We start from the raw sequence: 16,558 nt of genomic DNA, 5'->3' as shown, positions 1-16,558 counted from the left end.
AGTAGCAAATCCAGAGGGAGAGATGTTACAGCATATCCTTCTGCAGGATATGGAAGCCTCATGGTGCTGGCTATGTGGGGACGTTTTGAGCTCTTTGGTGAAGAGCTTATCCCAGATGGGCAACTGGTTGGCTGTATTGATTTTCCAGGCTCTGTCAGTAGCTACCAGCTTTACTGTCAGAGCTATGCTGCCTCAAAGCACCCTGTTTGTGTGCACCTGGTGCACCGGGAATTAACCAGTCCTGCTTCTAGTGATGAACCTGGGGCACTGCTAACAACAACCAGTTGGCCTTGCAGTACTCCAGTGAGAGAAAACTGAGCTTGCCATCACATCTGCCTGGTGACAAAGGACCAAGGCCTTCAGATAGGTTTAACTGAGGCACACAGGATACTAGTTTGGAAGACATTTACCTTGTGGATCAGCAGGAGTATGTCCAGCAGGACCAGGGCAGTCTCCTGTACTCAGCACTGGTAAGGCCACACCTCGAATCCTGCGTCCAGTTCTGGGCCCATCAATTCAAGGGCATTGAGGTGATGGAGCATCCAGGGAAGGGCAACAGAGCTGGAGAAGAGTTCTATGAGTAATGGCTGAGGGAGCTGGGAGTGTTTAGCCTGGAGCAAAGGCGGCTCAGGAGTGATCTTGTCACTCTCCACAACCACCTGAGAGGAGGGTGCCGCCAGGTGGGGGACGGCCTCTTTCCCAGGCGAGCAGTGACAGGACAAGGGGACACAGGCTTAAGCTGCACCAGGAGAGGTTTAGGTTGGACGTTAGGAAGAATTCTGCACAGAAAGGGTGACCAGACTTTGGAATGGGCTGCCCAGGGAAGTGGTGGAGTCCCTGACCATGGCGGTGTTTAAGGAAAGGCCGGATGTGGTACTCAGTGCCATGGTCTGGGTGACAAGGTGGCGTTCGGTCGTAGGTTGGACTCGATGACCTCAGGAGGCCCTTGCACCCTCCATGCATCCTTCCCCTGATTCCCGGAGGGAAGCTGGCAGCGGCGCGCGCCTCCCTTCGAATCCGCCTCAGGGGCGGGGGCGGCCCGGCGCGAGGGGGGCGGGGCCGCGCGGTCACGTGAGCCCGGCGGAGGCGGCCGCTGCAGCCGCCGCGGGCCCGGCCCGGCCGCTCCGGGAGGGGCCATGGTGGGACAGACATGAGCCCCGAGCCCGAGCCCGAGCCCGAGCCGCCGCCAGCCCGGAAGCGGCCGGCAGAGGAGGACGAAGGGGAGGAGGAGGAGCCGCCGCCGCTGCCGCCGTCGCAGCCGTCGTGGGAGGGCGGCGGCGGCGCCAGGTGGGGCGGCTGCATCATGCTGGTAAAGAGGGTCGGCCTGACGGCGGGCGGCTGTGGCGCGGTGAGTGCGGGCTGGGAGCGGGGGCTCCGCGGCGGCGGCGGCGGCTGCGTGCGGGTCCTGCCGGCCCTGAGGGCGTCCGTGCGCTGCGGGTCGGGCCGGGAGGGCCGTGGGTATCAGCGCCCGGCCCGCCTGTGAGGGGTAGCTCCCCCTCAGCTGCCCGCTGAGGCGTTTCCTGGAGCGTCCTGCCCCTGGATGCTTTATGGAAATTGGAGTACGGCGGGTTCAGCGGACCGGCCCTGCCCTCCTTGCCCTGCCCGTCCCTGACAGTCCCGGTACATTTGTTACGAGTTTGTCCCGGGCGGAGTAACCTGACTAACCGCACCTGTGACCAGGTGGCCGTAAATAATTTTCTTTTAGATTATATAAACCCGAAGTGCAGGAAGGCAAAAAGTTTAGGAGCTCTTGAAGGTTCTCCGTGTTGAACCTGTCCCACGGGGTTGCCGTATGCAGTTTTTATAAGTTACTGTGCTTTCTGTTTCGTCTCTTCGCACTAAGCACTGAGATACTGTCGTGCAGAAGAAGGAGCTGGAAGGGAGTGAGTGATCCGTGGTCTCGCTGCAAAGTTGCCCTGGTAAATGTGGTAGCGGTGTGTAATTGCTTTTTGAAGGAAAAGGCTTAAAAGCCTTTCCGTCGGTACCTCAGTGTGTTCACAAGGTGCCTTAAAACCAGATCAGAGATCACACCCCTTGAGCTTTCTGCAGTAGAAGACAGGTGACTTGTTTCAGGCAGGATGGTTCTTGCTGAGGCGATACAACCCATCCTGTTTGTTGGAGTTAGTCCAGAGGTCAAGATGAAGTAGAAGAATCCAGGGGAAGACACAAAGTAATAAAACAGATGACCCCGGCACTGACGGTTTTTGAACGGGTGCAGGTGCAAAACAAGGCAATGCCTTACTATGCCGAATCTTTTTCAGCAAGTTGAAATCACATAAGGCATAAGGGTTGTGGTTTTGGTGGTTTTTTTTGTGTCTGAATTGCAAGCTATTAATAACTTTTCTTGGGGTGTATTTATGTTCATGTGTACCTGAATAATTTGGTATTAGTTTACTCACAAAGTTGTGTATGCTGAAAGCATTGCATGTGTCAAAAGTTATAAAACAGTGCTAGGTTTGTGTCAGGGAGCCAGCATCTCCTTTGTGTGTTACTTGTCCTCCCACAGATAAGCATCTCTGCTATCAGACATGGTGTGCTGTTTTATGTGAAGATGAAGAAGTATTTTAGCTGAAAATTAACAGGGTAGTGTTAATGTGATATCATGGCTAGAGGTGAAGCATATTAAAAAAAATCTTGAAACAATCTGCTTAATGTACATACATTCTTTCTACTTTACTTGTATTTGATGAAGATTTTAAGGTACTTTCAGTAGATGATTAATGCAGAGAAGATGTAGAAAAATGTTGCTCTACAGAATTCTCTAGTTAAGTAATTTCTTCTGTGTAAGGTAATTCCAAAATGACTGCTTCACAATTCTTACAGTGTATCACTTTTGTGTGTGAGTCTTTCACTTGTCTTTCAGAAATGGTTATGCCCTTCAAAAAGCAGGTTGGACTCTTCTAGGAAAAGTGCATCTGATGTCTGCTGTATGGTAGAATTGCTGTTTTGGGTTTGTGTACAGCAGCTCCCATTAAAGAGTCTAGTGTATACAGGATGCAGTAACCCAATCTGAAGTCAGACTACAAAAATATCTCTGAAAGAGTTTTGAAAAGTTAATGTTTTAGTTAAGAAACAGAAGGTTTCGTTTTTATCAGCTCAGAAGGTGTGTTGTAAGAAACAGAGGATTGATCTCACTATATAGAAGACAGTTGAATTTTTGATGTATGAATAGAGGCTAGAAAATGGAGGGTATGGGTAGGGAAATTTAAAAAGAAATCAAAGACCTGATTTCTTTCTCTAATTTTGAAAAGTAAAACTCAAATGCAAGTTAAATCCATAACTGACAAAGGCTCTAACCTGTTTTTTTTTTTTTTTTAATTAATGGATAGAATGTTTGGTAAAGTTGGATTAAGTGTTAAAAAATGCTTTGGAGTACTTAATATATGCTCTTCTATAAATTTGAAAATTTAGCTTCAAAATGACATAAATTCTCAATTTTGTAAAATGATCTGAGGTTTGATTTTCTGAGTGTTTTTTTGTCACTTCCATCTTAGTTGTGCCTTTGGAGGACTTTGTGTTCCTCTAAAGCATCCCTTACAAGGCAGAAAGGCATGGTGCTCTAGCCTTATCTCAGTAGTGCAGTTATATCATGTTAGGGTCTGCATCTGTTCTGACTGAACAGTCTGTTTTGTAGTTGCAGTTCCTGCACCTCCCTGTGATTCTCACGTGGTTGTCATATTGCTACAACTGTCTCTGCCTAGACATTATTGAAAGAGCTTATTCATAATGAAACAGGAGGGGCTGGATCATTGCTTTAGATGTAGTTGCAGAGATCTGTTTGATATCAGTGGGAGTGCATCCCTGGCTTTTGGAAGAGGAAGGTTGTTGCTTGGATTGCTGCTGAAGAAATAAATGCAGAACTGAAATTTTTGTGAGCTGCTTCTTTGATCTGTGAAGGATGTCTTAATTTTTCATTTTTATTTTTACTCTTTCTTCACATCAGATCAGTAAGCCAGAGTGAAAGAATGTGACCAAATCTGTCAGGTTGTGCAAGGCTTTCTCCTTTTACCCCTCCAGCTTGGGGGTAAGAAGCTTCTGTTTTTTGATGTAGCTGTAACTAACTTCACCTTGTTGAATGCATTGGCTTCACTGAATTGAAGAGTTGAAATACAAATGCTGCACAAATGACTACTTATGAATTGAGTTACTGCCTCAAAATTAATAAGAACAATAGTATGTTTAGCTAAATTCCAATGGAATTAAATAGTTTTTCTTGGCTGTAATACTGTAGCTTCAGTGAGCCTCAGAAATTTAAGCAAATGATGCCATGGGACATTTTGTTGACTATTGTGCAATCTTGTTACATCTGAATTATGAACGCTGGTAGTACAAAACTTGGCATGGCATTCAGAATATTTGCGCTATGCACTTCATTTCTGTGCAACATATTGTCGGTAAAATGTCACACTAAGGAACCTTTTCAGCAAAATACAGTGTCATGCTGTCTAAATAAAGTGCTTTTGTGGAAGAAGTCCTAGATAGGGTATGGAATTAATCAGTTGTTAATTTCATGTTTTTGGGCTCTGTAAAATGCCTCAGCTATTATGAAGCCAAAGACCTTTATGTATTTTGGAAAGATGATATAAACATTCTGAACTGTACATCTCGGAAGTTTGCCAGCCTTTTTTATTTAAACTGTTTTAGTCAGTGAAGCACAGCTGTATGTAACCAAAGAGTTACATGTTCTTGCCTTAGTGTTAAGCATTTTTCTTTTTTATACTCCATAAAGAATACAGAACAGTAAAACTAAGACAGTGTGATTTAATGTTATGAGACTTTACTGAAACAGATCTGAATTCAGTAAGCTGGTTTCTTAAGTTTCTTGCTTGTAGAATTTAAATTGTATTGCTGGTGGTAAAAACGTTGCTCATTTGTCAGTTTGGGTGTTTAGTCCTCAGTGGAGCACTGTTTTCTCCTACACATTTTTACTGTTAAATCTGAATAATTAGAGATGAATAACATTGCCTTCTGAAGACTGCCCATATCATTTTGATTCTTCTCATCCTGTTAAACTGACATTAAGCCTAAACTGTTACTAGGAATGTTTAGCTTAACTGTTTAAAACCAAATCACTCTGGTTTATATTTTTGCTGAGAAGGCATTTTTGCTGTTACAAATCCACTGTTATTGATACTCTGGGTTCTATCCGTGTGGATGACGTTGTGTTCCAAGAGAAGTACTGTAGGCTAGAGCAGTAAAAATTATCAAGTCATAGCTATATAATTAGTTATGAAGATCCAAACCTAACCTACTGGACAAGGAGTTTGAGTAACTATCTGCCCCATGGAGAAACATGTATTAACTAAACAGCCAGGGCTTTTTAGAGGAATTTCTCAGTGTTGTACATATTTCTAAGTTTTATGAAGAAAACTTAAACAGATAAATTTGCTTCCAATTTGCTGTAGTGTAATATGCTGGTTATATTTCTTTATGAAATAGTTTAATTAGGCAATGAGGTACTGTCCAGAGTGGAGCTCTCAGAATATGGCAGGATGTATGGTAATTGTTTTCTTGGCTCTTCCTACTTCAGTGGCTTCAGCCATGAAGACTGAACCAGAAATGGTCTTCATGCTTTACGTGCCTTAGAAGATTCCTGCTTCTAAACTTGTCCAGTCTAAACTTAAACAGGAATGTATTCCCAGAAGGAAATACAATATGGCAAGACATTTTAGAACTCAAGAATAGAGTGTGTGAAGTGCTGCATATTTTCTTGTATTTTAGTAAAAGGAGGTAGTGGCAAATTTTTCTTAACACCTTTCATGTCACTCCCAGTTCACTTAATCCCATTTGTATCTTTCTGCAGATATTTTTATTGTGGTTTGGAGGAAGACGCTTCAGCATTCCTCCATACGTTTGGTAGTGTTCTTTTTCTTTCTGTGGGCCTCTTGTGTTTCTGTAAAATAGGCTATTCAACAATGCTTAAAGCTTCTGAATGAAACAGTCATGGGATATGAGGAGGATCTTTATGTAGAGCTAATAAAAATGGTCAGAACATCAGAAGAGGAAGATTAGCAAGGCAGACACATCACATGCTAATGCAGTAATATAGTAATAAACTTTTTCCTAACAGGGAGAGTTCTTTTGAACATGCCTTAGTAAGCCACTGCTGAATGTTAGACTCAATTTCATTCATTGAACTCTTCTTCCAGGATCACTCTATATGTGGAATTAAAATAGTTTCTACTTGTTTGCATTGCTTAAATTAATATACATTAATTTTAATCTGCCACCTAATTTGTTCTGCCAACTCCATGAATTTTTGTTGTTCTTTACCATTGTCCTATAACTCTTCCAAAGTGGATTGCATTTTGTCATCAATGAACTTCGTCAGTTCACTTTATTCCCTTTCTACAGCTCACTTCTGACTGTGTTGAACAACATAGGTGCTAGGACAGAGCATTAGGAGTCAACTGGTAATGTTGCTGTACTGTATGAATAGGTTGCAGGGGGTTTATTTTTTCAAATTGTCCTGGAGGTTTTTTTGTTTGTTTGCTTGTTGTTTTTAAAAATTTTATTATTTTTGTGTGTGTGTTGGGGTGGAAGGGGGGATTTGGTTGGTCAGTTTGTTTACTTCTTTACTTTCTTTTTCTTTTCAATTCCTGTGAAGAGTTTGCTTGTTTTAAGAGTCTTTAGTGAGCATCTTTGAGTGTGTTTACTGAATTTTCAAAGGCTTATTGATGTGATCTGCCTTATCTGTACATTTTCTTTTGAGAACTCCAGGAACTTCTAAAGGCACAATTTCTCTTTGCAGAATCTTCACAGGCTTTTCCATTTTGAATGAGTTGTTGTTCTGATACTCTAGACCTGTGCAATATGATTTAGCCTAGCTTTCGGTTGAAAAAATGTGTAATGATCTTCCAGTCCAGATACGGATCTGCTTAAGGTGTTTGTTTTGCAACTGAAATACAAGTTGGACAATGTATAATCTGAATTAGTTATGATTTATATTGCAGCTCACAAGGCATATCTAAAATGCTGTACTGGATTGGAAAGCACTTTCACTTGTGTTCTATGTATTTTTGCACTGAATTATTGCCAGTCTCAACAAATAGAGTATTTGTGGTGAACAGTTGGAATTAAGGTGGATCCAAAATCCATGCAGTATCCTCAGAGAACTACCTGGATAGTATCTGTGGAAGAAAGAATCCATCATGAAGTGAGATGGATTGGTGGCATAATACTTGTGCAAGAATAAGCTAAAATGGTTAAATAGTCTTGTCGTGACACATACCAGGAAAAGTTTGTAATTGAAATGGTTGTATTTTGGAAGAAATTAATACAGTAGTAGTGAAGATAAATGTGTAAAGGGAATGCATTTTATAATTGGTCATGAACTTCAAGATCTGAATGACTGATACAGGAAAACATGTTATTTGGAGTGTTTTACTGATTCTGTTAGTTCAGTTCTTTTTTTCCTTGAAAATATCAGAGTTGACATAGTGGACTGTAGTGCAGGTGGTAGTATAAAAAATGACTATTTGACTCAGTTAATTTATGTAGGGAAAAATGTTTCTGTAGGCACATAATAAAATAGTAATAAAATAATAAAATAATAAAATAGTAAAAAAAAATAGTAATAAAACTCATACTAATTCCTTTGAATGTTGTTTTACGTATTGTAGGACAATGAGTGCTCTTTGCAAAGGTATGTCTGTACCGCAAGTAGAACAAGTAACTGGTAAGCTCTCCTGAGAGACCCTAGTGCCTGGTGGGAAGGAATTTCTGAGAGGATGGTGTAGGGGGACAAAGGCAAGTTCCTGTGATTTGTCAATTCAGAAGTTCAGTTTGAGTTCAGTTGCCTGAAAGATAATAGGATTATGTGACTGGAAAGGTGCTTTAGGGAGATGCCTTCCTCTTCAGGACAGGATCAGCTGTGAGGCCTGAGCATGTTGCCTAGGGCTTTTCCAGTTGGGTATTGAAACAAACCCTTCATGTCCAGCTCTGCTGCTTCACCCATATGGAAGGAAAAAAAGACAGCTTTAGTTATCCAATTGAATCATGTGATAAAGTTTCCTGGCAGGACTGTGTGGCCCTCATCAAAATAGGAAAAATTTGAAAAGGTGCTCTGGAGGACTTCAGGATTTGAACAGTGAGAAGTGGTTTTGTTCTCAAAAAAGCATATTTCTTCAGAGAAGTAAACAGTTAGGCATGCTTGAAATTGATGTTAAGGTGCTTTTGCAAGGATTCAAACAATTTTAATTATTACATTATCGATTTGAATTAACAGATAAACAGTTACCTATAAACTGTATGAATAGTAAATACTGCCTGTTCTTGGTTTGCTCTGCAGATCTGGGACCGGCTATAAGATTGCACTTCGCTGGTGAGCATTTTAGGGTGAATTGTACTAGCTGTTCTTCAGAGTGTCTTAGATAAGGTATTCTTACTAATACTAGAATGCATTTCCCTCCTCCTTTTCTATGAGCAATTATTACCAGCTGGTTTTATAATTTTGATATTCTTTCATGGATTTATTAATGTTCAGCAGCTGTTTCGCTTTGAAAAAAAATGTTCTGTCTTCCAGTAGTTATCCCAGTTTCCTTCAAATTAACTTTCAGATTTATTCTGGCTCCAAGAAAAGCAAAAGGAAAAATGTTTTTTTAGAATGGGGCAGTGAAAAGGAGCAAAAGTGTCAAACCGGAGAAGTAAGACATGTTCTGCTAGAACTTATAGGGTTTCCGATTTTACAATGATGGCCTCAAACTTGTATTGTTAAGCATTTGAGATTAAGTAATGTTTTGCTCACTAATGATTGTGCAAGTATAAAACCTTGACAAACAGCTGCATTGGAAGGCAGTTACAAGGTTCATACGTAGTTTCTCAGCCCACACACAGGTCTGTCACATGAAGATGATCCATGTGAGTAGAAAATAAGCCCATAACAATTTTAAGGCTTTCCTGATGTCATTTACTTGTAACACTTCCAATTTTGAGGGCAGTAAATGAGGCAAGCAACTTGTATGTTAACCATATCTGCAGTGTTTCTGAAATCCTTTTAAAATATTTTTAATTTTAAGGAATTCAGTACGTTGTTCTCATATTGTTTATTCAAGAAGCCTAAAGCTCCTTGTGTTTCAAAGTTTATAACCATTTTTTTTGCATACTCAAAGTTCTTTGTGTAAATTGCATGGAGTTTTGTTGCAGGGTGTTTCTCAATGCAGAAATGAATCTTGCCCAGTAGTTCTTTATGATAGAGGCAAGTGTAAAGTGTTTTAGAAAACTCTTTGATTTTGAACTGAGTAAAGAGTTTTTGTTGCTTTTTTTAATCTGTGGAACAGGCTGTTTACATGATCAATCATAAACTGTTTTGTTTTCTTAAAAAATAAGTTGATGCTTGATTAAAAATTGAAAGCTTCTGTGATATTGTTTTTGGGAACTACAGTAAAGATGAACATTCAGAACAGACAGAAGTAACCGTCTTCTTCAGTCCATTTGATAATGTCAGTGAACTTTCCTGGTTTCATGATTTTAATTTTCCAATGCAGCCTTCAGCACGACATTTTTAATTAATCTAGGGATTTAGGACACTGTAAAGAAAACTGCAAATCATCAACTACAGTCAGTGTGGACCATAGATTGGTAATGCTAGTATATTTGACACAGAATGCTTGCCTTAGTTTTAACAGGTACATGTTCCTTTCAAGAGCTGAATTTTAGTTTTCCAGGTCATGGCTTGAATCCAAAAGGCTGTGTTGTTTTCTGGTTTTTCAGTAGGTCAGTGCAGCTGACTGTAAGCTGCATGGTACTGCCAGAAATGATTTGCAGACTATTTTAATCTCCATGTCTTTGAGTACGTATGTACATCATCTTTCTGCTAAACCATATAAATTTCGATCACATTTGCATGTAATAAAAGCATTATTAAAAGCTTCCAAACACTCCAAAACTTCATTTTTCATGGCATTTGAAATGTTTGTTAAATTCAGACCAGATATTTATGATGCAGCAACATGCTTAGTGATACAAAGTTGTGAGAGAAGTAAAGTAGAGGCAGGGGAAGGTCTGGGGAGTCTCTTACCTACTCCACTGGAAAATTTGCTTTTTCAGAGGAAACTGCTATGGAAGGGGTCTTCAGTGTAATTTGTGTTAAGTGCTAGTCTGACTGTCAGATATCTTTCCAAAAAAATACTCATAAAATTGTTATCGTATTACCTTGTATAAAAGTTCTTACAGACTTCTTACGTGAGAAGGATTTTTTTACCCCCATAGCCTTTGGAATCTTTGCTATTTAGAAATCAAAAATTGCATGGTAACCTATGGAGAAATGTTAATAATGCTTGAAAGTTACTAACTTTCCAGATATAACCTTTGATATTGTATTGTTTCCCAGGAGAAAGAGAACTGTTTTCTTTGAATCTTCATGCTCTGAAGCAAGCTGCAATGTAGAAAATAAATTGAATCTTATTAGCTAGAATACACTGTTGCTACAGGTTTTGATAAACTGACAGATCTAAAAATTCTTACGGATCTATGCATTACTGTTTAAACAATAGGAATTTCTTCACAGTTTTTACTTAGCTACACAGCTTAAGTGAATCCTATAATTCAAGCATTTTCAAAACATGTGATTTCTACCAATTCAGGTGAAAGTTTTTGAGCAGGGGAGAAACACCAAAGGTGTCTGTACTCTTCATCCTAGGTTATCTTGACTGTTTTTGTGTTCAGTGGTAGATCCTGAGTTTCATGCTCACTCTGCTTTCCACTTGCTGAAATGAGTCAGGTTATTTATCATGGGATAGTGTCCCTTGAACTGAATTCTGTCATTAAATTGCACTCTTCTGTTGGAGTGTAATGGCCTAGGATTGGCTGGAAACACTGAAAAAAAGTTGTCTGCAGAACAGTTCTCAGAAGAAAGGCAAAGAGTAATTTTAGAACACAAAAACTATGTAAAACAGTAACTATGCCAAGGAGTAGTCAGAAATGAAAACGCCACAGGATGGTTTTGATTGAAAGGAACCTTGAAGTTCCTTAGAATCCTCTAATTTCCACCTGTCCACTGGTGGAGAAGATTCCCACCCACTAGATAAGTCGCTCAGGGCCCCAATCCAGCTGGCCTTTAACACCTCCAAGAATGAGAAGTCCACAACTTCTCCAGGCTAGTTGATGCAGCGCCTCAGTATTTGTTGAGTAAAGAATTTCTTCTGAATATCTAATCTAAATCTCTCTTTTTTGTTTAAAACCATTCCCCTTCTATTACATTCGGCCCATGTAAAAGGTCATGCTTCCTTTTTAAAAAGTCACTCTTTTTCAAAAGACCTCTTCAAGCAGTGAGAGGCCACAGAGGTGTCCCTAGAGCCTTCTCTTCTCTCCTTGCAGGCTGAACAGCTCCAGTACTCCCAGCCTGTTTTCACAGGAGAGTTGCTCCAGCCTTCTGATAACTTTGTGGCCTCCTCTGGACCCACAGGTCGATGTCCTTCTGGTGCTGATGGCTCTAGAACTGGACACATTGTTACAGGTGGGGTCTCATGAGGGTAGAGTAGAAGGTTGAAAATCCCCTCCCTTCACCTGCTGGCTACTCCTCTTTTAATTCGGCCCAGGATGTGGGTGACTTTCTAGGCTGTGACCTTTTAGGCTTCATTGCTGGCTTATGTCCAACTTTTCATCCACAAGAACCCCCAAGTCCTCCTCAGGGCTGCTCTCAAATTCTTCTCCCAGTCTGTTTTCTTGTTGGGAATTGCCCTGACTCAGGTGCAGCACCTTGCACCCTGACCTGTTAAACTTCATCAAGTTATTGTCGGCCCAGTTCTCAAGTTCATCCTACTCTCTGTGGATGGCAGCCTGTCCTTCTGTAGTGTCAGCTGTGTAATCTGCAGTCTTGCTGAAGCTGCACTCAATACCACTGTCTGTTCATCATGAAGTTACTGAAGATCACTGGTCCCATATTAGAAGCCTGAGGGACACCTCTCACCATCAGCCCCCATCTGGACACAGAGCTATTGACCGCAACTCTATGACTGCATCCATCCAGACAGTTCCTTATCCACCAAACAGTTCACATGTCAAGTCCATGTGTCTCCTCTTTGGAGATAAGGGTGTCATATGGAGCTCTGTTGCAGGCTTTACAAAAGCCTAGCGAAATGACATCTGTCAGTCTCCCCTTGCCAGCCATTGTTGTCACGACAGTGAAGGCCGCTAGATTGTTCAGCACCTCTGCTTAAATCTGTTTTGGGAAGAAAGCAAGCAGGCAAGCAGCACTTCTGGTTAAATATGCCTTTTCCAAGGGTTCTGCCCATTTCATCTAAATAAAAAAATTTCATTAATCTCATCTGGGATCAAATCCTTTCGTCTTGAATGGCAGCAGTTTCACAGAATCATGAGTACTTTGATAGTTTGCTAATTCTTTCTGGAATTACTTGTTGACCAGTAGAATAGTTCCTCAGTCTGCAGTCTGTATTTGCAGACACAAGCATAGAATCAAGTTGGTCAGCATTCAACAAAAAATAATTGTACAGATGACATAACCAGCTCCTTATTTTCTCATACTTCGGCATTTTCAAATACAAATTGTGCTACTGTTCTGATTGTGTATGTTGTCATAGTTTTGTTCAAACTGTGCTGTGATCTTAATGAAGTGCATGTGTCTTGTTGTCACTTGTGGAGGAAGCAGGGACAGGCATACCATTTGTCACCCTGTTGTGAAAGGGGTTGTGGATAATGCTTGAGGAGGAGAAAGCCTAAAGGCATGTTGGAGGTGAAAGCAGTACACAGCAATGTCAGGAATAGGGCCAATAATTCTTTTCAGTCAGCAGGTGGTCAAGGGAACAAACTTTTTCAAGTTCCCTAGAGATCTTTAATTGTTTTGTAATACAAAACAATTTCTCCTCCCTTGCTTGGCTCATTGTTGTTCCCAAGGGCTTGGTTAATAGGTCATGCTGAAAAGTGATTATGCTCAAAACATGTTTGCAAGAGATATTTGCACGTGTAATGAACTGGATGTGTGCAACCACTGCATTTGGTTTTTTTTAGCAACAAGGTATTGGTCGGCCGAGTGTTTACCATGCGGTGGTGGTCATATTTCTAGAATTCTTTGCCTGGGGGCTCTTGACAACTCCGATGCTAACGGTAAGTATCATTCATCAGCTGTTACCTTGGCATTGACAAATGTTAACTTGCTAATTTCTTGGGATTTTGGGGTTTCATTCACTTTACGTTAACGCGTATCTCATTACCCGAATTCCAGAAGTCTCAGCAGCTGAGATATGGACTGCTGAAAGACTAGAAGATGAGGAAAAAAAAAATTTAATTTTAATGTACAGTTCTTTAACTCTTATTTGCATTTTAGAGTAACACCAGTTTAGTCTATTCATTAAAGTATCTCTGGAAATTCTGGCTTTTTCAAGGCTTCATAGTTCAATTAATCTTCCAATTGTAACAATTGAATAAACTATGCAACCCCTCATTAACTATGTATGCTCCTGTGGGTTGACTATTTTGTCAGCATGTAACTTAAGAGTAAGATGCAAAGGCATTCATGTAAGAAATGGCTGTCATAATTATTTAATCTGTTCTGGCTATTTTCCAGATGAAGGATAATTTGAGTGTTTGGTAATAGGATATGAAGCATTTCATTTGAAGGTCTGGATCTCGTTTGTTTTAGTAAGGCCTGCCTATGAGCAATTGCAGGAGGTCTGCGAGTCCAGGTTTTCATTGCCTAATACTTGAGACTACTTTGAATACATAGCAAGCAAAATTTTGTGTGATTGAAAGAGTTAATTTTTTTCCTTCTCCAGACTCCAAATAAGATAATGTATATAACTCTTGGAATGTGTTTGCCTAACTTTTCTAAAGACAGTCACTGAACTTCTTAACATAACTTAGTAATAAAAAGGTTCACATAAACAGTTAACACATTTCCATAAAGCAATTGTGTCACAAAATGACTGTCCTGTCATTCTGTCTTGCCAGTGTCAAAATATGGGGAAGCTTATTGGGTTTTCTTTCTTACCTTTTATTTTCCTTTGGTTTTTTTTTTCCTTAACCAAAGTGCTCAATTTTCAACTTGCCCAAGTTTGACACTTCTCGTTTAGAAGGATAAATGTGCAAATCATAATTCTTACAGATCTGCAAACCCCCACCACTTTTAATAAAGCTGTGTATTAGGTGGATTTATCAGTAGTTGCTCAGTAGTATACTCCAGTTGGAATAGATCCATACTTGAGAGTGATCTTCTTTATTTGTAATCAGCTTTGCAAACGAATGGCTGCTGTTGGGCTTATATAATTTCTAATTTGATACTTTGCACCTGTCTTGTGATGTGCCTGTGGTAGCTTACATTGACCTGCTTATGAGGCAGCAGTACTAGAAATCATGAAGAGATACCTTATGAGCAAGGTTCAGCCTTTGAATTGCCAGTTGCCCACTTCTGCTCAAGCAGGTTTGTCAGGTAGGAAGGGCAGAAATAATGACATGTTCTCTCTTCAATATATATATTTTTTGAATACGTGTCTATTGGTAGAACTTGAGTAAAGCAGTTCCCTCTCCCAGTTTGTCAACTTGCATTTCTTGTCTGTAAAGTAACAAATTAATATCAAAAAACTGTAACTTAATATCAGCAGTGGTGGCCTCTCAGGAAAAAATACTAGAAAAAACAGTTCACAGGTAATTAGATTAAGTCTCAGAGTTTCCTATTTTTGTTTGTTTTGGTTTGGTTGTTTTTGTGGGTTTTTTTCCCTCTTTAACTTAGAAGACCTCTACTTTTAGATCTGTAATTTGAATCCTGACCTTCTTTTCTCTCAATTCATAACATAAGATCAGTATTCTAACTTATGAAAAATTGTTTTAAATACCTAACAAAAGATGATACCAGAAGGCAAAAGTGATGTAAATGAGGAGAATTATCTGCCTAGTAATTAGTAAGAGAACCACTACTTTGATTAAACCTATGATTTGAGAATCTCAGTCTTCCTACAAAAATAATGCTGATGCTTTTCAGTGACACTTTCTCAGTATATGTAGAATTACTTTTTGTAATTGGTGGCACTTATCTATAAATATCAGGAGCAAATGAATGTGAATTTTTGTGCATATATGCTTTGAACATCACAGTAACTTTTTTTATTCAACATGATAACACCTGTGAGGCCCCTTAACTCACTTGCATATTTATGGTAAATCTGTTTAGCATAGATTAACATTCTTGCCCTTGAATTAAGACTGCTGGTAAAGCACCTTACATGAATTCATAGCTGTATGTAAACACTCAGAACTCTTGCTGGTATTTATAAGCATCTACTTATTAATTGGAAGTGTTTCTAACTGTATGACTATTTAATAGCTGCTATGTGTTCCGTTGTGAATACAGCACTGTTTTTCCCTTGTCAATGTAAGTTAGCTGAATCTCATTTTAATTCTTAAATATTGACAGCGTTTGAGTCAACTTTTTTAAGGAATTAGCTACACAAAAATTATGTAATTTGTACTGCACAGAGATGATTTTTGCTTATATTGATCCTCTTTTTGAGCGAAGTGTCTGAAACCCACTATCTCTGCATTACAGTCTTTGCTAGCATAGGAATTTGTGCCAATTAATTGATATTTAATCTGGTTTACATTTTCTTGTGAAGTCAAAAAATAGGTAGAAGTTTTTTTTTTGTTTGTTTTTTTGTTTTTTTTTTTTTTTCTTTTTTTTCTTTTTTTTCTTTTTTTTCTTTTTTTCTTTTTCTTTCAATTTTGTTTTGGGATAAGATACTTTTTGGAATCAGCTCTCTCATGTCTCCTTATTAAAACAGTGCATTTTCCCCCCCTATCAGGTCTTACATGAAACATTTCCCCATCATACATTTTTAATGAATGGTCTTATTCAAGGTGTTAAGGTAAGATGTTTTTTTAAACCTCTGACCTAAGAATTCTGTATGTTCTCATATTTTGACTTGTCTCACCTATGTTTTCCATAAGAACTTAAAACCACTGAGAATGTAGTTAATTTTTAACCATTTTTTCACTGTAGTGTTTTTTTCTTGGGCTGAATTTAAGTTTCACTGCAAAGTGGCAGCATCCCGAGACAAGTGGAATGTTTCTCAGAAATTTAAATTCTTCTCATTTGAATAGGTACCACTTGAAGCTATTGTAATTTTGATAAGGATCTGTCTGAGAATAAAGCTGGATTTTCATGGTCTGCTTCCTAATGTTAAATGATTTATATCAGAGGCAAATTAATGCAATCATGATGATGCCATTGGGATAGAAAATGAAGCAATTAATCACTGTGATTTTGTCTTACAATGTGGCATAAGAGCTAATTTTCATCAGGTTTGTTTTATTTCCTGGTCCTTTTTTTTAATCAACTCTTGAACATTCTGTGATGTTTAGGGCAGTTTATAGCTTGCTTAGACCGCTGCATTCATGCAGTGGTTATGCTGGGCTGTGGCCACAAAAAAGCTTGCAAGAGTTTTCCAGCATAACTAATGTAAGGACTTTACTTTGGTAACTGTTGTACTGAGAGGCTGTAAAGCTGTTGCTGTAACTTACGACTGAGATAATTTATAGCACTCAGAAATTATTTTTATGTCCTGTAACAAATCTAAAGCATTGCTTTTAGTTGCAAGAACGTAACCTCTTT

The 16,558-nt window shown here is 39.4% G+C and overlaps 1 protein-coding gene across 1 annotated transcript in view; it reads left to right on the top strand.

The window, feature by feature from the left end:
• Positions 1 to 1,063: 1,063 nt before the first annotated feature.
• Positions 1,064 to 16,558, top strand: part of LOC134563937 (hippocampus abundant transcript-like protein 1) — a 29,585-nt gene continuing 14,090 nt past the window's right edge. The window contains exons 1-3 of the mRNA XM_063422372.1: positions 1,064 to 1,348; positions 12,967 to 13,062; positions 15,750 to 15,812. Coding sequence (XP_063278442.1) covers positions 1,151 to 1,348; positions 12,967 to 13,062; positions 15,750 to 15,812 — 357 coding nt within the window. The 5' untranslated portion in view covers positions 1,064 to 1,150. The remainder of the gene's footprint in view (positions 1,349 to 12,966; positions 13,063 to 15,749; positions 15,813 to 16,558) is intronic.

Source organism: Prinia subflava, chromosome Z (genome assembly GCF_021018805.1).
Source record: "Prinia subflava isolate CZ2003 ecotype Zambia chromosome Z, Cam_Psub_1.2, whole genome shotgun sequence".
NCBI classification, from domain to species: Eukaryota; Metazoa; Chordata; class Aves; order Passeriformes; family Cisticolidae; genus Prinia; species Prinia subflava.
The sequence above is the reverse complement of the archived record's forward strand: the minus strand, read 5'-3'. Positions and strand labels throughout refer to the sequence as shown.